The 21045-nt window shown below is 42.0% G+C and overlaps 3 protein-coding genes across 6 annotated transcripts in view; 1 reads left to right on the forward strand and 2 right to left on the reverse strand.

The window, feature by feature from the left end:
- Window positions 1–12308, reverse strand: part of Mfsd8 (major facilitator superfamily domain containing 8) — a 31090-nt gene extending 18782 nt beyond the window's left edge. For both annotated transcript variants that reach the window (XM_028895047.2, XM_028895046.2), the window contains exons 1-3: window positions 12139–12308; window positions 4287–4378; window positions 1459–1502 (exon numbers count right to left, since the gene is read on the reverse strand). In XM_028895047.2, coding sequence (XP_028750880.1) covers window positions 1459–1502; window positions 4287–4378; window positions 12139–12203 — 201 coding nt within the window. In that variant the 5' untranslated portion in view covers window positions 12204–12308. The remainder of the gene's footprint in view (window positions 1–1458; window positions 1503–4286; window positions 4379–12138) is intronic.
- Window positions 12309–12455: 147 nt separating this feature from the next.
- The window catches only part of Abhd18 (abhydrolase domain containing 18), a 53475-nt gene continuing 44885 nt past the window's right edge, over window positions 12456–21045 (forward strand). Inside the window, exon 1 of one of the 2 annotated variants that reach the window (XM_028895049.2) lies at window positions 12456–12650. The gene's annotated coding sequence lies outside the window, so the exon portion shown is untranslated. The remainder of the gene's footprint in view (window positions 12651–21045) is intronic. The other variant, XM_037206562.1, reaches the window with a different exon arrangement.
- LOC114710775 (FUN14 domain-containing protein 2-like) lies at window positions 18761–21045 on the reverse strand. 2 transcript variants are annotated; one of them, XR_005091748.1, is made up of 2 exons: window positions 19981–21045; window positions 18761–19539 (listed from the first exon to the last, which is right to left on the reverse strand). XR_005091748.1 is itself a non-coding variant. In XM_037206563.1 (2 exons), exon 1 carries the CDS (start codon window positions 20960–20962, stop codon window positions 20417–20419), a length of 546 nt encoding a protein of 181 aa, XP_037062458.1. In that variant the 5' UTR covers window positions 20963–21045; the 3' UTR covers window positions 18761–19539; window positions 20414–20416. The 2 variants fall into 2 exon arrangements, 1 of the variants encoding a protein (XP_037062458.1); XM_037206563.1 differs by having other exon boundaries at window positions 20414–21045.

Genomic DNA, 21045 nt, shown 5'->3' on the forward strand with positions numbered 1-21045 from the left:
ACTATACATTTGACATCATAGCACTGCATGGTAAATACCAAAGATTCAGAGATCAGGTGGAGTCATCCCTTGGTGTCCTCAGAACTGACTCCAGGACTCCCAAGGACACCACAGTGAGTGCACACACAAGCCCTTCATATAGAATATTTGCATACCAACTACGCACACCCTCTACAGGTATAAATCATCTCTGATCACTTATAATACCTACTACAATGTAAATTCTATAAAGATAGCTGTCACACAGTACAGTTCAGGGAGTAATAAAAAGAGATTTAAAAAAATACTTACAAACCCCAATTACTCAAATTTTTGGATGCAGACAAAAAGAAAGAGGACCAAACTATGCTGAGAAGTGATGACTATCAGTGAAGGCTTTCCAGAGGCCATGAGAGGAGCAGAGGCTGGAAGGGTAAAGAAAGGTGGAAAGAGAGAAGGGAAGGAGAAAGGAAGGAGAACACAGGAAGGAAGGAAGGAAGGCAAGGAAGGAGCTACAAAGAAGCTAGGAAAGGTGACTGAGTGCGACCTTGCCGAGCCTGGGTCCCTGAAGAAGTTGTCTAACACACACTACTGTCTACTTATCTGCTATAGGCCAAAGCTTAACACTCATGGGTCTTTAAAAAAAAAATCAGTAAGCAAGGAGTGAGATGATAAAGATACAGAGAATCTAAGCAAGGAGTGAGATGATAAAGATACAGAGAATCTAAGACTAAGTATTAGAGTTAAGACAGAAGCTGGTACAAAGGAGGGGACAGGGTAAGCCCTGACCTTCATCCATGAAGGACAAAAAGTGAACTGAACACAGACTCTGCCTTCTTGTCCCTGTTCTAGGACAGAGCAGTTTAGCAATCACATAATGTTGGCATTGTCCTAGGCATCATATGTAATCTAGAGATGATTGCAGCATGGAGAATGTGCACAAGTTATATGCAAATACTACATCACTTTATGTAGGGACTTGCACATCCAAAACATTTTGGTAGACTTTGAGGGGACCTGAAAACCAATATCACAGGAATATCAAGAGATAGCAATATTGCCTATCCTTTTCACAAAGTTTTCCTGAAAACCCAAATTAATTCCATAGGAAAATCATGAAATTACTCCTCAGGAATATCATCTGCACATTTTAAGAATTCACGGTGACTACTTGAGCTGCTTCCACTAGGGAGGCAGTGACAGAAGTGGACATGGCTGACTAAAGATGTAAGCACACCTGCACTCTGGCTGCCACTCTCTGGGCATGAGTCTCTTCTGCACTGCACCCTTTCTGCTTTAATTGTTTTTGTTTGTACAATAAAGCATATGACTAACTTACACCTCCTTTGAAAAACAATTATTTTAAGTTATTCTGGGACAGATCAAACTACAGAATACCAAAGACACTCTCTAGACAATGCTTAACAACACTAGAATTACCTCTACTATTACTTAAAGAACAAATTGAAATGTACAAACCTTTTGAAGATATGGCCAGATTGACATTATCACAATAGAAAAACCTGCAAAGAGACAGACATGTTTACTTGCATTATAATAATTTAATCACTATTACAGGTATAGCTTTTGGAAATATAGCACAGATTTTTAAAATATTCTGAGCCTGAAAAGTTATACACACAAATGCTTAATTTATCAAGCAGTGAAATCTTAATTCTCAGAAGGATAATAAACTCTAATATAAAGTAGAAACACAGGGTAATCATAGTCCTGACTCTGCTTGACACAGCAAGAGCAAAGGATCTGCCTCTCTTCTCTCATATCCCTTACTGTAAGTGGAAATTACTGAAGGCTTTGCCGAGCCTTCACAGCTGATATGACCACAGGGAAGTTCTAGTTTTCTGCGGTGTCTGAAAGAGCAATCCACTGCAGGGAAGATGAGGAAGAGGGAACACCATCTCAAGGGAGGTAGTTATGTACTGAGATTCTTGAAGATGGTCACACTATAAATGCAAATTCCTGGTTTCTGACAGGTTTTCCCACTCAAGAACTACAATAGAAAACTCCTGCACTATTTGTCCATGTTATCCTTTTTCACTTGTCTGTAGTGATGGGGCTCAAACCCAGGGCCTCATGCATTTGAGATAAGTACTCTACCACCCAGTTACAACCCAGCTCTATTTGTCCATTCTAAATGTTAGGCAAAGCCAGTCAGAAGTTATGGAAAGCCTACTTTTTTTTTTTTTTTTTTGGTTTTTCAAGACAGGTTTTTTTCTGTATAGCTTTGGTGCCTGTCTTGCATCTTACTCTGTAGATCAGGCTAGCCTCGAACTCACAGAGATCTGCCTGGCTCTGCCTCCCGAGTGCTGGGATTAAAGGCCTGTGCCACCACTGCCCAGCGGAAAGCCTACTTTTAAATGTTTAGCTTTACTGCTGGGTATAGTGGCCCATCTCTGTGATCTCAGTACTTGGGAGGCTAAGGCAGGGGGATCAAGAGTTTCAAACCGAGGCAGAGGCAGGCGGATCTCTGTGAGTTCGAGGCCAGCCTGGGCTACCAAGTGAGTTCCAGGAAAGGCGCAAAGCTACACAGAGAAACCCTGTCTCGAAAAACCAAAAAAAAAAAAAAAAAAAAAAAAAAAAAAAAAGAGTTTCAAACCAACGTGAGACACTGTTTTACATAAAGAAAAAATTTATTAAGATATGATCCATAAAAAATAAAATAAATAAAAAGAAAAGAAATGAAAAAAGAGAAAGATATGATCCATGTACCAAATGACTCTCCTATGCCCTTTAAAATATACAATTCATGTAAGGGGATAAAAGAGGGCAAGAGGAGGGCAACTGTATTCAAAATGTACTGGGGCTGGGAAGATGGTTCAGTCTGTAAAGTGCTTGCTACACAGGCCTGGAAACCTAGTTTGGACTCCCAGCATTAATTATATAAAAGCTGGTTGCAGAGGTCATCATCCAAAACCCTAGTGCCAAGGAGAGAGGGTAGAATCAGGCAGGTCTGGCTTCTTTCACTAAAATAATGCCCTACGATTCATGTATCTAGTAGTATCTATTAGTAACTTCTTTCTTTCATAAAGTCTATTTTCTTGGGCTGGAAGGATAGCTCAGTAGTTAAGAGCGCTTGTTCTTCTAGAGGACCTGAATTAAGTTCCCAGCACCTATATGGTGGCTCACAGCAATCTGTAACTCCAGCTCCCAAGTTCCAGGTGATTCAACAGCTTCTTCTGACTTGCTCATGCACACACATAGTGCACATACACACATGCAGACAAAACACTCATATAGATAAAACAAATGCAAAAGAATTTTAAGTCTATTTTTTTGAGATAGGGTCTCACTATGTAGCCTTGGCTGTTAAGTCCATATTCTTGTTTTAATTTTATTATTACTGTGTGTGTGAATGATACACACACATGTATATGAGTGCAGACACTCATGTGGAGGACAGAGGAAAGCTTGCAGAACGCTGTAGGTTCCAGAGATCAAACTTAGGTCACTAGTTGAACTCAGTGGTCAGGCTTGTATGGCAAGTGCTTTTATCCACTGAGCCATCTTGATGTACCTGAAGTCTGTTTTGAATGTAACAGACTTTATTATCAGTTTTATCTTCATGTTTCTGTTTTATTTGGGGTATTGGGGGAGGAATGTTGGGGGTTGATGCCAGGCATCACTCTACTACTGAGGGGCACCCAGCTCTCTAAGTAGTTGGAATTGAATTGACTCTGATGAATAAAGGAATTAAGAACCAATTCTTAGGCAGACCTAGTAGCCCACACCTGTAATCTCAGCATTTAGGAGGCTGAAGCAGGAGGATCAAAGTGTAGGACACACAGTGAAACTGTCTCAAAACCTCTCCCACCCAGGGGATAAAAAAGTACACTCTACAATAAAGTTACATCAAGTTAAATGTTCAACATGCAAATTAACATCTGAAGCAATTTTTCTTTTTCTTTTATTAAACTTGAAATTGTTTCTTAGAGAGCTGAGTAATAAGAACTAAGTGTTTAAAGGAAGAAAAATAATCAGTCCAGTAAGGTGGCACACACCTGTAATTCCAGCACTAGGGAGGCTGAGGCAGCAAAATCCTGAGTTCAAGATAGATAAGATGGGCATACCTTTAATACCAGTACTTGAGAGACAGAGGCAGGCAGATTTCTGAGGCCAGCCTGGTCTACAGAGAAAGTTCCAGGACAGCCAGGGCTACACAGAAAAGTCCTGTCTTAAAAAAAAAAACAACAACCAATGAACAGACAAGTGAATAATCTTAACACTAGCACAAAGCTAAAGCATTTTAGTCTGAACTGTAGAACTGTGTTGTAACTCCCAGCACTTACCCACACTGCTGAGGAACATGGTAAGGTAGAGAATCCTAACAGATCTCCATCTACTTCTGTAATGCTCTTGGGTCTCTACCACATCCCATTCTCTAGATGGAAAGAAGAAATGGGTTAACAGGTCCCTAATCTCAAAACGCCACATCCAAAATGTTATAGTAACTGAGTGTGGGAATTTTACCATCTGACCTCATTCAGTGAATTACAGCAAAAATGCATGTGCAGTAAGATATTCTATATCATCTACTAAAAGATCCAAGAACTGGAAAATCCCAAGCATTTCAGATAATGTTCAAGGGCTGGACTTCCTGGTCAGTAGAGGCAGGTATTTATGCATTAATAATTTTACTCTCTCTTCTCTAAACATATGAAAGTTAGATAACAGGAATAATTTAATATTGGCACCTCTGAATAAGCATTTTAAATTCACTGGGTTGTAGGATTGCATTAATGCACCATTTGGAAGATACAAGACAGCTTTAAGAAGTAAAACATTTTTCAAAGCAATTACTTTACTAGTTTTTTTTCTTTTTCAAGTTTTCCTGTATATATATATATAGTGTGTGTGTGCTCGCGCGCACATGCATGTGGAAGCCCGAAGGCAGAGATAGCTAGTCTGGCTAGCCAGGTGGCTCCAGCAATCCATTTCTGACCTCTAATGCTGAAATTATAGGTGGGCCATCATACCCACCTGACATTTACATGAGTTTCTGGGGATCCAAATTCTAGTCCTCTTGCTTGCTCAGCAAGCATTTTAACCACTAAGCCATTTCCCCAGCTCTACTTTTCTATTTCTGAATGTGGTAGAAATTTGTTAATCTAACAGGATGAATAAATTTTCTTAAAGTTACAAAAACTAGCTACAAGAAATAGATCTCCCACAAACTGGATATATTAAAAATTAATTACTGTCAAGGATGGTAAGATGGGAAAAGGTTCCTGCCTCATGACCTGAATTCCCTCCCTAGATAACATATGGTGGAAAGAAATGACTCCCCCAAATTTTGACTGACCTCTACAGGTATACCACGGCACGTGTCTGCACACACACAAAGGAATGATTAAATACAGTAAAGATATATGTTTTCAATTATCACTCTCATGTTTCTGGCATGTCCTACTTGATGGCAGCATATTACCTTTGCTGTGATTGTTCTGACTGGAATGATATTACCTAAGACAGTTCTAGCCAGGAGCTTCCTGGAGCACTGACCTTTGCTGTGACATGAATTGCCAAATAAATTCTACTTGTGAACCAAAGAGCTTATGATGACACAGCAGATTGGTTTTGTATTCTAGATAATTATAATCTGAACTAAAAGCAAATATATTGACAACTACCTCTGTTAGGTGATACCTGAATGCTTATGTTCATTAAGTGATCACAAAGGTCCAGAGCTGGCAAACTTACCATGTGTGAGCACTACTCTTTACAAAAACCAAGACACACTTAACAAAGGCCTACGTATGCTCCAAGAGTATTTTCTTTTGGAGAAAGGGCTTGGTTGATTTGTTGTTGTTGTTGCTATTGTTTGGTTCAAATAAGGTCTTTCTAAGTAGCCCAAGCTGGCCCCAGAGTCTAAATCTACCTGCTTCAGTAAAGTTCTACACCACAATATCTGTGGTCCAATACTATTTTATAAAATAGACCTTGATGTTGTCAAATTTAATCACCAATGAAGAGTTTTTTTTTTTTCAAATGTGCTGTGTTTATAAATGGCAGAAAGGGAAGAAGAGAAACATGTTTTAGATCTACTACTTGTCAAGGATATTCATTACTGATATATGTGTTTCATTTTTGTTATTTACTAGTTATTTTATTTATTATATATATGTGTATGGGTTTGAGTGATGCAGGATGCATATGGAGGTCAAAGGATAAACTGGGAGTCAGTTCTCTTTCTGCCCTGTAGACCCAGGGATCAAAGTTAAGGTCATCAAGCTCAGAAGCAAGCTCCCTCACCCACTAAGCCAGCTCTCCAGCCCCCACATTTTAAGTGCTTAAAACACTGCATATATAATATTGTGACCTCCACACAGGGACCTTTTAATTGTGATTTAAAATACCTGAAAAATACTAGAACTCAAGATGCCTGTATTACAAAATCAACATACCTAAGTTAAATGTATACCATTGCAGTTAACTACATAATGGAAAAAGCATGCGTCACTGAATCCCAAAGTATGGTCTCTTATATCCATTTAATACTTGGTTAGTATTATACTTTTAGTGACCCATTACTACTCTCTGGAGATTAGACATTAGACACATTATCATTTTATAAGAAGTATCAGGACAATCTATATTTTCAAATAACTATTTCCCTGAGCTTTTTCTCAGCTGGGAACTGAGAAGTAACTTACTTATGAAAAGAAAAGTAATAAAACTGTTCGAGTGACTCCAACAGCACTCAGTGAAACAACAACAACAAACAAAATCAACTTCCCTACCAAGAAGGCAGCTACAAGTTCAAGGTCAACTTTGGCTATGTAGTAAATGTAGAGCAGCCTGGGCTATACAGTGAGAACTTGTCTCAAAAAGAAAACAAAACCAAACTTTTTTTTTATCAAGCCTGGAATCCTGGCACTCAAGAAGCTAAGACAAAACATGTGATGGTTTAAGCCTCAATGTCTCAGCACTAGGCAGAAGGATCAGGAATTCAAGGTCACCTTGGAGTGCATAGTGACTTCAAGGCCAGCCTGGACTCCAAGACACTCTGTCTGAAAAAAAAAAATGGGGAAAATGCTGAGAAGTTGTCAGCATCAGCCTGGGATATATAGCAAGACTCTGCCTCAAATTTTTATGAAATTTATATGAAGGTTTTAAATTCGTTGTTTATGTACATGGATGTTTAGCTTGCATGTGTGTCTGTGCACTGCACCAAATCTATGCAGTGCCCATGGAAACCAGAAGAGGGTGACCGATCCCCTGGAAATAGTTACAGATTGTTATGAGCTGACATACAGATGCTAGGAAGCAAACCTGGGTCTTCTGCAAGAGTAACAAGTGCTCGAAACTGCTAAGCAATCTCTCCAGCCCCTAATTGTCTTCTTATAATGATATCTCTTAAAAATTGGAGGGATAAGAAAATTGAAAGTTAAGATTTAATGGCTACCTTCCACATAATGGATGAAAACAAAAATGCTCAAATTGTGGTTGAAGGGCTATTTGAGGGCAGGATAACTCCCACTAAACTCTAATCATAGGATAAGAAATGAACATTTATAATGAAAACTACAGTGTCCATTCTTCCAACAAATAATGGGGTCTGACATTCCTCATCATGGGGGCCACTTCTGATGGAATATATTAGATTAATATATTCTGATGGAATATTTTAGATTAATATTACTTATGTGACAGTCTTGTGGCCAAGGAACAAACAGTCCACGAATCTACATTGTCAGATAGCCCTTAGGAACACTGCACCTAGGAGTCACTTGTAACATGAGATAGGTCCAGGGACAGTTTGTTTTGTGATACAGCGTCTCTCTACGTAGTCCTGGCTGTCCTGGAATTCACTATGTTGACCAGGCTGGCCTCAAACTTACACATGCCTTTGCCTTCTGAGTGCTGGGACAGTTCTAAGCTAAAGAGTTTAAAACAGGATAGAACAAATACATGAACAGTGATTGTCTTGTATATATAAAGTGTGTGTGTGTTTATTACATTATTGGAACAACTAGAGAAACAAAGAATACAGAGCATAAATTGTATAATACTCTTGAACTGGTATTTCTAGTTGTACAATAGTGATGGAGTTGTATAAGAGATGCATTTGTTCTTGAGAGAGGCAGGCTTTGAAAATGTACTTCGAATAAGCATTACAATGTCTAAAACTTACTTCAGTTCGGCAAAAGGTGTGTGTGTGTGTGTGTGTGTGTGTGTGTGTGTGTGTATACACAAGGACATTTGATTGGTGTGGGAAAGACTAAATAAAAAGGTATTATTAGGTGTTCACTAAACTGCTATTTTAACTTTTCCCTGTATTTGAAATCTTTCAAAGTAATAGATTTTATTTTGCTCATTTTAATTTAGAAAGCTCCCCACTAGTCATTTATCTTCCTATTTTGTCATAATAGGAATAGCACAACAGACTGTTCTTCAGTTGATTTTTCTACATTTCTTGTATCTTTTCAATTATGATAACATAAAACATGTCAGATGGCTGAGAGTGATTTATACAGGCTTCTGCTCTACCAGAGTGTAAGACCACTTGCCATGGTGGCACACACCTTTAATCCTAGCACTCAGGAGGCAGAGGCAGGAGGAACTCTGAATTTGAGGCCAGCCTGGTCTACAGAGCTAGTTCCAGGCCAGCTAGGGCTACATAGTGAGACCCTGTCTAAACAAACAAACATACACAAAAACAAACAAACAAGCAAAAGAAATTCTGTACTTACTTCCAAGGGGATTTAACTTTTATTTTCTGTCTACTATCACTGCTACATTCTAGCATTAATTTTCCAACTGGAATTCTCTTCCAAGTAAAACTGAAGTGGTCTAACATTTCCATAACCACAGCTCCAAATGACAGAATGTTCAACAAATTTGTGACTGAAAATCCAGGAAGTGTACACAATACACTGATGTAACCCAAGCACCTAGGTAAAACTGAACAGGAACAAAAAAAAAAATGCTACAATTTGGATTCAATGTATTTTCTAGCGCAGAGACTGGGGCAAAGCAGCACTGTACTGGGGAAGGCACAGCTCTGAACTACTGCAGAGCAGAACACCCAGACTCAGCTGGAGAGAAAGCAGGGGACGCTGCCTGAGAGGGCAGTGTTGTTTAGAACTGGGGAAATATAACATAAAAATGTCCTATATAAAGGAGTGAGTGCCCTGTAAGACAAGCACACAGCACTTGCCTGATGTTGTTACTGCAATACTTGGGAGGGAAGGCAGGAAGACCCTAAGTTCAAGGCCAGCCTTTGCCACAGAGTGACTTGTGAGCCAGCCTGAACTCCATAATGAGAACCTGTTTGAAATAAAAAGGAGTGGGGTGGGGTGGGCGTGCAGGCAATGGAAGGACAGATGGTCCTTTCTTTTATAGGCTAAAGTTGCAGTAAGAATTTGAATTTTCTGTTAGCATTTCAGGAAACTCTAAGGAAGGGCTAGCAAGCTATAATCTGCAGGTCCAATCTAGACACTACCTGTCTGTACCTTGAGAGCTAAGACTAGTTTTGCAGGTGAATGTTTGTTACCAGTTTGATGATAGAACATAATTTCAAAGTCCAATTCTCTCTTCAATACACCAACCTACCTCATTTATTATGATTTGTGAAATTTTTCTCATTTGTCTAAGTATCTACACTATCCTTGACTTTGCCTTTTGGCCTGAAAAAACCTAAACTATCTACCAATGGGGACATTACAGGAAGTGTGCCAACTCCTGATCTCTTAATGAAACTCATAAAGTTAGAAGCATTCGACATTCAAGACAAAAAAGGACCTCCACCAATTAGATCGATAATGTTATCTGGGAAGGGCTGTTGGCAAACTAAACTTAAGTCTGTGCTGTAAAGTGAAAGAAGCAAAACCTGTCAGTCACAAGCAGGGAATCCAATTATGGCTTTAAAGACAGCACATCTGTTCAATTGTTCTGAAAATATTTCTTTTTATTTTAAAAGGCTAAATATAAAACCTCAATCCAATGAACTTTTTTATGGACAGGAAGATCGGAATGTAGACGGATCCTAACTCAATCACTTATTTAAAAGGAAGCTAAGAGAAGGAGAAAATATGTTTATGTAGGCTTGTTTGGATAAGGTCACTACATGTACAATCATAAGGTCATATTAATATGGTTAACTGTGTATTTATGACTCAAAGATCTGGAAACACAAATCTAACATGAAATATAACAGGAAAGAAACAGCAGCAAAAAGAACGCTAAGAAATGGAAATGTGACAGACGTATGTCCTTGACAAACAAGGGGAGCTGAGCTCTCTAGCCCTCGGTCAGAGCCAGTACATCGTAAGAACAGAACTCCATTAAGTATAAATAACTGGTTTCAGGGTCACAGCCAATAATAAGCCTTCAAGAAAAGAGGGCTGCGGATAGATTTCAAAAAGGTGATGAGGGATGGGCTTCGAGGAATGGAATAAGCAGGATAACTACATGGCTGCCTGCATGACCTCCACAGGACAGCAGGGTAAAAATGAGTGCAGAAGCCAACAGCTCCAAAGAAGGGCGCTGCTCATTCAAAACAAAGCTCAACACTGTTAGGAATTTAATCTCAAAATAAAATCAAGTAACATGGGGCTGGGCGGTGGTGGTGCACACCTTTAATGCCAGCACTTGGGAGGCAGAGGCAGGTGGATCTCTGTGAGTTCGAGGCCAGCCTGGTCTACAGAGATCCAGGACAGGCACCAAACTACATGGAGAAACCCTGTCTTGAAGGAAAAAAAAAATCAAGTAACATGAAATTGCAATATATAAACTCTATTTAGTAAATCAAATAGAGTTCAATGTGGTTACAAAAAGGGATTAGTGCTGAAGATAAAAGAGCAAAAAATAAGATTTAGCCTAAAGCTTAACTGTCATTTTTTTTTTAAATCTACTTAGTATAGTTACTATGTTTTGCTGGGTGTGGTGGCACACATCCCTGTCATTCCAGCATTTCTGAGGGGATGTCAGGAGGGTCAGGAATTCAAATCATACTTGGCCATATACTGAGGTTGAGGCCAGTCCGGGTTTCAGGAGACCCTATCTCAAAATACAAAGCAAACAGTGGAGAAGATACTTCAGTGGGTCAGGGTACTTGCCCCCAAGCCTGAGGACTCGAGGTGTGTCCCTAGAACCCACATGGTAGATGGAGAGAACCTAGTACCACAAGTTGTCCTCTGACCTCTACTCAGACCTTGACACGTGCCACTCCCTCCCCCTCAAATAAATGTAATTTAAAAAATGCTTCAGCTGGGCGGTGGTGGCCCACGCCTGTAATCTCAGCACTCGGGAGGCAGAGGCAGGTGGATCTCGCTCGGCGAGTTTGAGGCCAGCCTGGTCTACAGAGTGAGTTCCAAGACAGGCACCAAAGCTACAGAGAGAAACCCTGTCTCGAAAAACAAAACAAAACAAAAACAAAAAATGCTTCAAATAAAACTCAATAAAATAATACCATTTCCTAAAGGTAAAAATACATACTGGTGCAGTGAGACAAGTGCAAACTTTTCAAAATCAGTGCTCCTAGATTAGGATCAAAATGAGAATTACAAGGATCAGAATACTAATGGGACGCGTAACGAGTAATCTTTATTTTGTCCCTGTGGCATTGAGCAAAAGATGAGCCATTTTAAACGGGTTTATTTGCAAAGTATGAAGACGTACCAAGCCATCAGGCAGGTCAGGAAAAGGCCAATACCCTCGAGTGTCGGTTAAAACCATCATTTGGGGGCTTTTGCGAAATGTGGAGAGTGGTCAGCTCTAGAGGGTCAACAGGATGCAGTGTCTGCTGTAAAAGAGGCAGCTTGGGTTTCTTTATTTATACAAAACTAAGGAAAAATCGAAAGTGGAGAGGGAAACGACGCTCTCAAGCAGGAAGGAACCCCCATAACAGGACTCAGGCAGGAACCTCAAGGCTGCAGTGTTCTGGAGTCCACACAGGCTACAAATGTGAAGCTGCCGTGACCTCTGACCCCCACGTGAAGCATCCCCTTCCCCAGCTTCCTGGGTACCCAAGTGCGATTCTCCACTAGTGCCAAGTCAACGCGATTATCGCGGAGCATGTTTGGAGCGGCTCCGGGGGCGACCGCCGGGCCCACGCATGTGCGGCCGGGCTTCGGGTCAGGGCGGTGGACACGCAGAACCGAGCCAGTGTCGTCCTCCCCACCTCCCCCGCCTGCTCACCTGCTTCCGGGCGAGCCGGGGCCCAGGAGAGGCTCCCGCTCGGCCTCGCTTCCCAGGCTCGCCATAAGGACAGCGCTCCCTAGGCGGCGCGCCGCCCACTCTCGCGACGCAGGCTCCTTCTCCTCGGCCTGAGCTGTCAAAACACTCCTACGACTGCGCGTGCGCGCCGAGGGGCCGGAAGCGGACCGGAAGCGGACCGGCAGTCAAAGGGAAGTAGGAGGCGGGGCCTCGCGGGAGGTGGCGGCGGCGGTAGCGGCGGTGGCGATGGTGAAGTAGGCCGGAAGGGGTGGGACGAGGCCAGAGCCGCCTGCTCGGGGCGTGTCCTGAGGGAGCCCCGCCCCACGCCCGTCCTCCTTGCCCGCCAGGCTGGCGGCGAGCCTGCTGCTGGGTCTGAGGATATTCAGCCCTTGGCAGACCGAGCTGAGGCTAAAGGCCGGTCCCTAGAGCGCGGAGAGCGGCGGTGCCAGGAGGCTCAGCGGGCTCCCCTTCAAGTGCACGTCTGCGAGCGGCCTGTAAGTAGCAGCCGGTGCCACCGCTCCTGGCTTCTGCTGCGTACGTGCGGGGCAGCATGGTCCCAGGGAGGGCGTTGGCGACCCCTGCCCTCCATCCCTGCCGGCCCGCGGCTCCTCACCTAGGGAGACTGAGGGACCGGACTGAGGTGGCAGCCAGCCGCTGCTGCCCCCGCTGGCTCCTCACCTGGGGGGACTGAGGGACCGGACTGAGGTGGCAGCCAGCCGCTGCTGCCTCGCCGGCTCCCGGCCCCTCGAGCCTCAGCTTTGCAAAAACCTCTTCAGCAGAGCCTGCTTAGCTGAAACTAGCTGCTTTCATCATCAGGAGCATGAGTGCTCACCAGACCCAGAAGCTGTTTACTTCCTTGTCGCTGCATGTTATTATATCCCTGCCATTGGACTTGTCAGCTAGTAGGTGCCAGGGTTTTGGAGCTCTAGATAACATTGTCACGTGATTTCATTGGCTCACATCTGTCCTAGGAGATGTGTAAAGCAGACACATTTCTACTTTACCATGATCTGACGTCGAATTAAGTTAGCTGGAATCTCAGTGGGGAGGAGGCAGAGTTGGGACCCAAACTCAACTGTTTTAATTAGTATTAGCGCTTAGTCCTGCCTCATGAGCTCTCTGTTGTGTGGTGTTGCCATCACCTCACCTTTGACCTTTCATTTGTGATCACCTCATGTATAGCCAGGCAGGCATACCCCACTAGAAAACAGCTAAACTTGAAGTTTGTCTTCTGTTAGCTTCTGAATCCAACTCTGATTATTTGATACTTGATTGGATTCAGTCTTGCATATTCATTTATAGTAACAAAAACATGCAGATTCTTCTGACTGGTTTCAAAAATATAGATGGGTAGAAAACGAAGCATTTTTCAACCATGACATTGCTTCCTGTGTCATAGTTATCTTTTCTAATCCTGGAGGTTGGCACAATTTGTGGCACATATATAGTGGAAGAAGAAAATTTTAACTAGCATTCCATCAAGCAGAATGTGGTGTGTGTTGAAAGAATATGCTTCTTCAGTTCCCTCATTTCATCCCTACAATAATTTTCTAAAGAGGAGAGGGATTGTCTCAAGTAGACAAAGAAATGAAAGGCAGAGGGAACAGATAAGTTTCTGAGGGTTGCACAACTAACCAACAATGGCTTGAGTTCAAGGAACAGGGATCCTCTGACAGTAAAACCTGTGCTGTTTACCACCAGGTTTCCTGTAAACCGAATACTAATAAGAATATCTTCTCATGCTTCTTGATATCAAAACAAGCATTCAGTGTTTATTCAATTGAAATAATTTGTTGCTATGTACTAGTTCCAAGTGTAGTTTCCCACTTTGAAGTTGAGGTGGCTCACTCAAGGTCACAGAGCTAGTGGAGAAACCTAGCTTTTTCCACTACTGCCTCCAAGTGATGACTTCAGACCACAGAAGCACATGCAGTGAGTACATAAACAACTCCTAATCTAAATAGACTGATTGCTCAGAAACACATCGTCAGTAGCAATCAAAGCAAACATGGAGGACAACTGTGTTTTTTTTTTTTTTTAAATAGTCCACCAAAAAGAGGAGGAAAAGTTGAAGAGATTAAATAAGTCCCTTGCTGAATGCATTACTCAAAGATGTGGGACTGGTTGGGTATTCTTTTCCCCCTCCTTTCTTTTTTGGTGAACTAAACCTTGCAAATGCTCTACAGGAAAGTTACCAACTGAGCTGTATGCCCAGACCTTTGTTGGGTTTTCTTGAATTGTTCAGAACAGATAGTTACATCCCTCCCAAACACTTACTCTTCTACAGTGTAAGAGTAAAAGTAATTAAATTGATTGCCTAAGAGTAGTAGATTTTAACAGAGTTGACATTTTTATGATTTGAAAGTGGGAAATGGGGGACTGAGAGATGGCTCGGAGGTTAAAGGCCCTTGTTGCTCTTGTAGAGGATCAGAATTTGATTCCCAGCACCTACATGGTAGCTAACAATCCTCCAGTTCTAAGGAATCTGATGCCCTCCCTCTTCAGACCTCAACAGGCACCAGGCACATACATGGTACACATACATACATTCAGGCAAACTCTGATACACATAATTTTTCTAAAAAAAATTGAAATGAAAATTAGGTCTCTTTGGGGGGACAAGATAGAAGTTATTGTGCATGATACATTAAAAATTACATTTTAAATTTTTGTGTACAAATGTGCAGGTGCGCATATGCTACCGAACATGTGAAAGAGGCAGAAGACAGCTTGCAGAAATGGGTTTCTCTCCATGGTGACATTTTTTGAAACTGTACTTATGCCTTTGAGATACACACACATGATAAAAGTCTAGAAAGAAAAAGTAATGGTCGTTTAAATACTTAGACATCAGAGTAATAGATTAAAAAGTACTAGATGGAGTAATATTAATAGATGTAAGTGCCACATTAGCAATAAAACATTTCTAGGAAAGACATTTCATTCCTTGGCTCTGTGGTCATACTTCTATTTTTGTCCCACTTTGTTTTTCCCCTTCCTACTTGCTATTAAAAATGTAGGTGGCAGTTGTGTCCCTTTTCTTTTGCTTGGTACTTACTTCAAAGTGGCGTCTACTTCTGCAGGATCTCACTGTGTCTTGCTTGACCTGAGGGCTTTTAGTACCTGGAACAGCTCCAGATGGCACTTCTTTATGGTAAATTGGTGCTGTCTTTATCCCTACTTTGAAAATTCATAGTTCTGGAGATCGTGAACATAGCCAGCCCTGCCTAGAAAGATCTGTTTTTAGAGGCTGGGGAGATGTTCAGTGGGTAAGAGCACTTTCTACACAAGTGGGAGGATCTGAGGTCAAGTCCCCAACACTTTTGAAAAAGGCTGGGCATTGCTGCATTTGTCAGTAACCCCACCACTATCTGAGTGATGGGAACAAGGATTACAAGGGCTTGCTGGCTGCTAGCCCTCGCTCTGGGTTCAGTGAGCAACCTGGTCTCAAGACAGAGTGATAAAGGAGAACACCCTATCCTCTGGCCACTGCATCTCCACTGGCAAGTGACCCTGCGTGAGCATGCACACACACACACACTCACACACATCACACACATACACCAATCATTTAGAAATTCAGAAAAGCCTTCATTTTATATTGTTTGGGGACTGAAATGGAATTTAAGAAGACCTGGTTTCGGAACCAAATACATAATAAACTGTGTGTGTTTGCTTTGCTTTCTGTTCCTCATCTGTGAATTGCTTGCTAGAAGGTAAATATAGCCAGGAAATAAATTGCCTCCAAGCTTGGAGTGGTCTATTATATAGGAAAGCAAAATGATTTGGGAAAGTTCTCTAGTGTAGAGTTGAAAAGCAGAAAGGACTGCACAATTTGGTATATAATGAATATTGTTCATTACAAAATATTTGAAAGTTGGTTATTAGGTGCTTTGCCACACATGCAGAAATTAATGTAATTTTTTAAAAGTGCTATGAGCATGTTGGGGCATGTTGGCATTTCCCTTTAATCCCAGCAGTCATGGGCCAGAGACAGATCTCTGTGGGGTTTGAGGCAAGCCTGGTCTATGTAGTGAGTTCCAGGACAGCCAGGGTTATGTAAAGAGACCTTGTTTCAAAAAAACCAAAAAATAAAATAGAAAACAGCTCTTGAAGAGCATACTGTTTCTTGTTGGAGAATATTTCGTTTTTTGTTTGCTTGCTCACATGGAATTGATTTAGTGTCATGACCCATGGATATTCCAAAGAAGAATGTTGATCCTAATGTACGATAGTAGAAAAAAGACAGGACTTGTATTACAATAGTATGCAACTGTTCTGCAGTTTAATAAATAGATACAAAAATATAAGTAATGAGTATATAAACATCATTGTTAGCTTCCTGTCTGTGTGACAAAATATCTAGGAAATCCAGCCTAAACTGATGAAACCCAGCCTAAAGTGTTTTCTATTGCTATGAAGACACCATGACCAATGTAACTTCTGGAAGAGTTTATTTGGGGCTTATAGTTTCTGAATGTAAATTCAAAAGTCAATGACCTCTGTAGTGGGGACATGGCAGCAGGCAGGCATGGTGCTGGAACAGTAGCTAAGATCTTATATCTTGATCTACAAGCATGAGGCAGAGAAACTAACTGGCAATGGTGTAGGCTTTTGGAACCTCAAAGCCTACCCCCAGTGACATTCCAACAAGGCCTCCTAATCCTTCCCAAACAGTTTCACCAAGTAGAGTCCAAGTATTCCAATGCATGAGCCTGTGGGGGCCATTCTCATCAAACCAACCCATAAAGTGTGTTTCAGCTCATGGCTCCAGAGGCTTTAGTTGGTGCTCATTTTACCACTTTGCTTTTAGGCCCATGTCAAGGAAGAACATCATGACATGGAACATGTGGCAGAGAAGCTCCTTCCAGTCATGGACTGGGAAAGAGGGAGATGAAAGGAGGACAGAGAGAAGAGAAGGAGGCAGGCTCTTGATATAACTTAAGCATACATCCCCAGGAACTAAATCACCTCATAAGGTTGTACTACTACCCTATAAGCTGAGCACCAAGCATTTAGCACATCCAGAGGACATTTCAGATCCAAGCCATAGCAATAACTGTTCAGCATTTAGAATTATATTGCCTTAAACTGTACCTCCATCCCACCCCATTTATCCAAAGAGCTGACCTAATTGGGAGTATGTAACATATGTAACATTATATTTGTGTGTGTATATACACATGCCATGGTGTGCAAGTGGATGCCAGAGCCCAACTTACAGAAATCAGTTCTCTCCTTCCAACCATGTAAGTCTTAGGGAATCAAAGAGATATGAGGCATGGTGGCAAGTGTTTTTACCTACTGAGCCTTCCCATCAGCCCTAGAATTTTGTTAATTGGGTAAAGAATACATTGGCTGTTCTGTTTCCAATTTAGTTCACCTCTAATAGTTACAGTCCATTAGTGCAAACTCCCCAAATTAAGGGTGTATGTTCAAATATGCTACTGCCCTAGATACCATTCTTACTTTAGGGGTCTCCAGGCCTTCAGAAAGATAACTTCTGACTTGGCTGTAAGAAAAGTTTTCTTAAGCTTCTTGTGGATCAATAATTTGCTAGAATGACTGACAGAACTTTATAAAACCCTATACAGTGCTTATAATAAAGGATAGCTACAACACAAAAACAGCCAAAAATGTTGAGATGCCATGGTCTCTACATATGGAATCAGGGAGTGTCTCCAGGCATGAAGGTCTGACCAACAGAGTCCCACCAAAGCCAATGTCCAGAATTTGTATTGGGGTTATAGTACTCAGACATGATAAACTATGTGGGCCCGTGATAGAATATAATGTCCAGTTCCCTTCCTCTGTGGAGGTCAAGCTAGACTAAAGTTCCAACCTTCTGATCATGTGGTTTATCTTTCTGATGACCTGAAACAATTTGCAAGCTCACTATGAGTCACCTCATTAGCATAACACAGTTATAACTCAGGAAAGACTAAAGGTTTTAAGAGCAAGAACCCTGAGAGGAACTGGGATCTTATAGAATCCAAGGCTTATACATGCTTAATGTACACCCACAGCCTCTCAGATACTTTTTTTTGTTGTTGTTAAGATGAGGTCTTATTGGTAGCCCAGGCCTTAAACTCATGACCATCTTGCCTCAGCCTCTAAGTGCTAGGGTTATAGATAGCTGTCACTACACCTTACTAAATAATATTTTTTTGGTTGGTTGGTTGATGATCCTGGGAATGGAACCCAAGGCTTTATTTATGTATGCCAGAAAAGCACTGTGCTACTAAGATACATCTCTATTAGATTACACTGACATTTAGTTTTAAACAAAAAATAAGCAATTTAAACTCTCTCTCTCTCTTTCTCTCTCTGTAAACTTACATGATTTTAATAATTGTTTTAAAGTAGAATATATATATATTTACATGATTTTGATACCTGTTTTAAAGTATAATATGTATATAATGCAGATAGATAACATTTAAGAAGTCAGTTTTCCACTTGCATGTGGTGGTACATGTATATGGTTCGCCCACTTGTGAGGTAGGTGGATCAGGAGTTCAAGGTCATCCTTGGCTACAAGTTGATTTGAGATCAGACTGAATTATATGAGATCCTGTTTCAAAAAGAAAACCATAAAAGCCAATTTCCATTTACCATTTGTTTAATGACTAAAAAAACCCAAAGTACTAATTGGCATTTTCCTTTGGAGGGGTTGTTTTTTTAAGTAAGAGTTTAAGTGAATGGAAGAATATAAACATGATTGAAAGTGTAAAGAGCCAATTGGCTTATAAACAAGTGGTTGCTCAGGTCTATGGAGTTTGTGGTTTTAGTAGGGTTTTTTCCTCCTGTGGTAGAAATATGAAGGTCTAATCCTGGTAGTAAAGGTGTCAACCCAGATATACTCAAAGGCTGAGAAGGAACGGTTTCTTCTCCCCATGCAGCATACAGTTTCCAGGTGGTCCATAAGATATTGCTTTTTGTTGCTCACAGAGTTGAGTTTGGGCAGGACCCATGATTTTTACCGTTTAACCAACAGGCAATGGAAACATTGATTGCACTCACACAATTGCCCTTTCTGCAGAGGTGTTGGACCCCCAGAGCCCACTCTCTCTCTTTCCACCTGGCCGTGAAGAAAAGAAGTCAGCTGCTGTTTCTGACTTATATGGAGAGAGCAAAGTCAGTGTGAGATGAACTGAGTGGATAGCCTCCCAAAGCTGAGCTTGTCCTCTGGCTGACAAAGGTCAAAATATGAATAAATCCTATAGTTGCAAATATATAAACTGTACCCCAAACCTAAGAGCCCGAAAGCAGATTCTTCTCCTTGAAGCTTCTAGATGAAAATTTCACCCAGCTGACGTTTGATTGAAGTAGACGTGGCCCTGAAGCAGAGAACCCAACTAGATGGGTTCTTGCAAACTAATCCTGGAGGAAAAGGCAAATGAGAAGATTGAGAAGAGGCAAAGTAGACTTGGAGATGTGTTCTTCAGTTCTTTCTTAAGGTCCTGGGGAAGCTGTTCCCGGTGGCTTGGGCCTGCAATCCCACCTCCACAGGAAGCTGAGACATAAGGATGTCAAGTTCCAGGCCAGCTAGAGCAATTTAGTGAGACCTCTCAAAATGAAAACTACCCAAAAGGCTGGGAATATAGCTCAGGGAGAGCCCTCGGCCTAGTATGAGTAGTAAAAGCAAGGCTCTAGGCCCCCCTAGCCTCCCCCCTCCCCAAATAGGTCTTAGTGAGGCTTTCAGGTATTTAAATTCTGGCCCTTTTTGAAGAGTGTCATACTTCTGAGTTCCAAACTAAGATAACTATAATAGTTATAGTTTACTGGGGTAGTTGTCAAGAGGAAAAGAAAGCATCAATTTACTTGTAAAATTCTGTAAGGAGACTGTCCCCCTAAAATAGCTGGCTAGTGTGTAGTACTCCCACAACTGTCCCTGCTTTATTTTCTTTCTTCCCATGCTCAAAGTCAGATACATTCAGTTCCTTTCCACATAGCGCATAGTAAGGTAATTGTGCACCGCTCTTCCAGCTCGACTGTTAGGGATAGATCTTAAAGATGGTTTGGGACAGATTTTACACACGGGAAAAGGACCCTTCTTGTTGGCCTCCAGATGGAGAGAGTGCTTCCCCGTGGCTTGTCAAGCCCATGGGAGGACCTGTGTTAACTTGCATGGGCAGATGCCCATGGAAGCGGTTCAGATTTACAACAGGGAGGAAGGCATGAAGAGGAGGAAAAGAGTCTAGATTGTTCTACGATGGTGTGTAGAAGCTGCTGAACAGTGGAAGTGAAGCCATACCCCTTAGGATGCCATACCGAGCAGAAAGCCTCCAACAAATCCTCCAGTCACGAAAACATTCTTCTTTACAAAGGACACCAACTCCTCAGCTTTGCTCTTGACCTCGTTTGGTATTTGGGTGCTCTTCCTAATCGTCAGTTGCTCCTTGGCCTTTTTCATGTCCTTCTCTACTCGATTCCAGTCAACTTTGATGTAGCCAGTATGGTTTGCGAGCTGAAGGAGAAAAAAGCCCCCTCCCACTGCTGTGGCAGCCAGCTTTCCAACTTTCTGGAATATGAAGCCAGTGCACCAGCCGGTAACGCCGCCGATCAGGAGCTGGGTTGCCACGCTGTACTTCTCGCCTGAAGGCCGCGTCTCCTGCCCGAAAAGCTTGCGCCACCAAGGCTGGTTTTTGGCAAATTCTGTAAGATCCAGAGCCTCATAAGGGTCAAAGTGCCCTTGACTGGTTGTGGCCATCCCTGTGAGGTGGTTGTGAGAGGACAAGCCCTGAGGATCAGCAGGGCAGGAGATGGAGCGTACCGCGGTTATGGTGGTAGTCGTCGTTGTCATGGCCAGCGGGCTCTCCGCACGTGGGCAGATGTATCCATTCCCACGGCCTGCGGCAAAAGAGGGCGGGTGGAGCGCGCGCCTCC

This window comes from Peromyscus leucopus, chromosome 6 (genome assembly GCF_004664715.2).
Source record: "Peromyscus leucopus breed LL Stock chromosome 6, UCI_PerLeu_2.1, whole genome shotgun sequence".
In the NCBI taxonomy this organism is placed as follows: domain Eukaryota; kingdom Metazoa; phylum Chordata; class Mammalia; order Rodentia; family Cricetidae; genus Peromyscus; species Peromyscus leucopus.

Bases quoted from the DNA above. Each gene is read 5' to 3' on its own strand.
- LOC114710775 (XM_037206563.1), bottom strand. From the start codon at position 20,962: ATGACAACGACGACTACCACCATAACCGCGGTACGCTCCATCTCCTGC.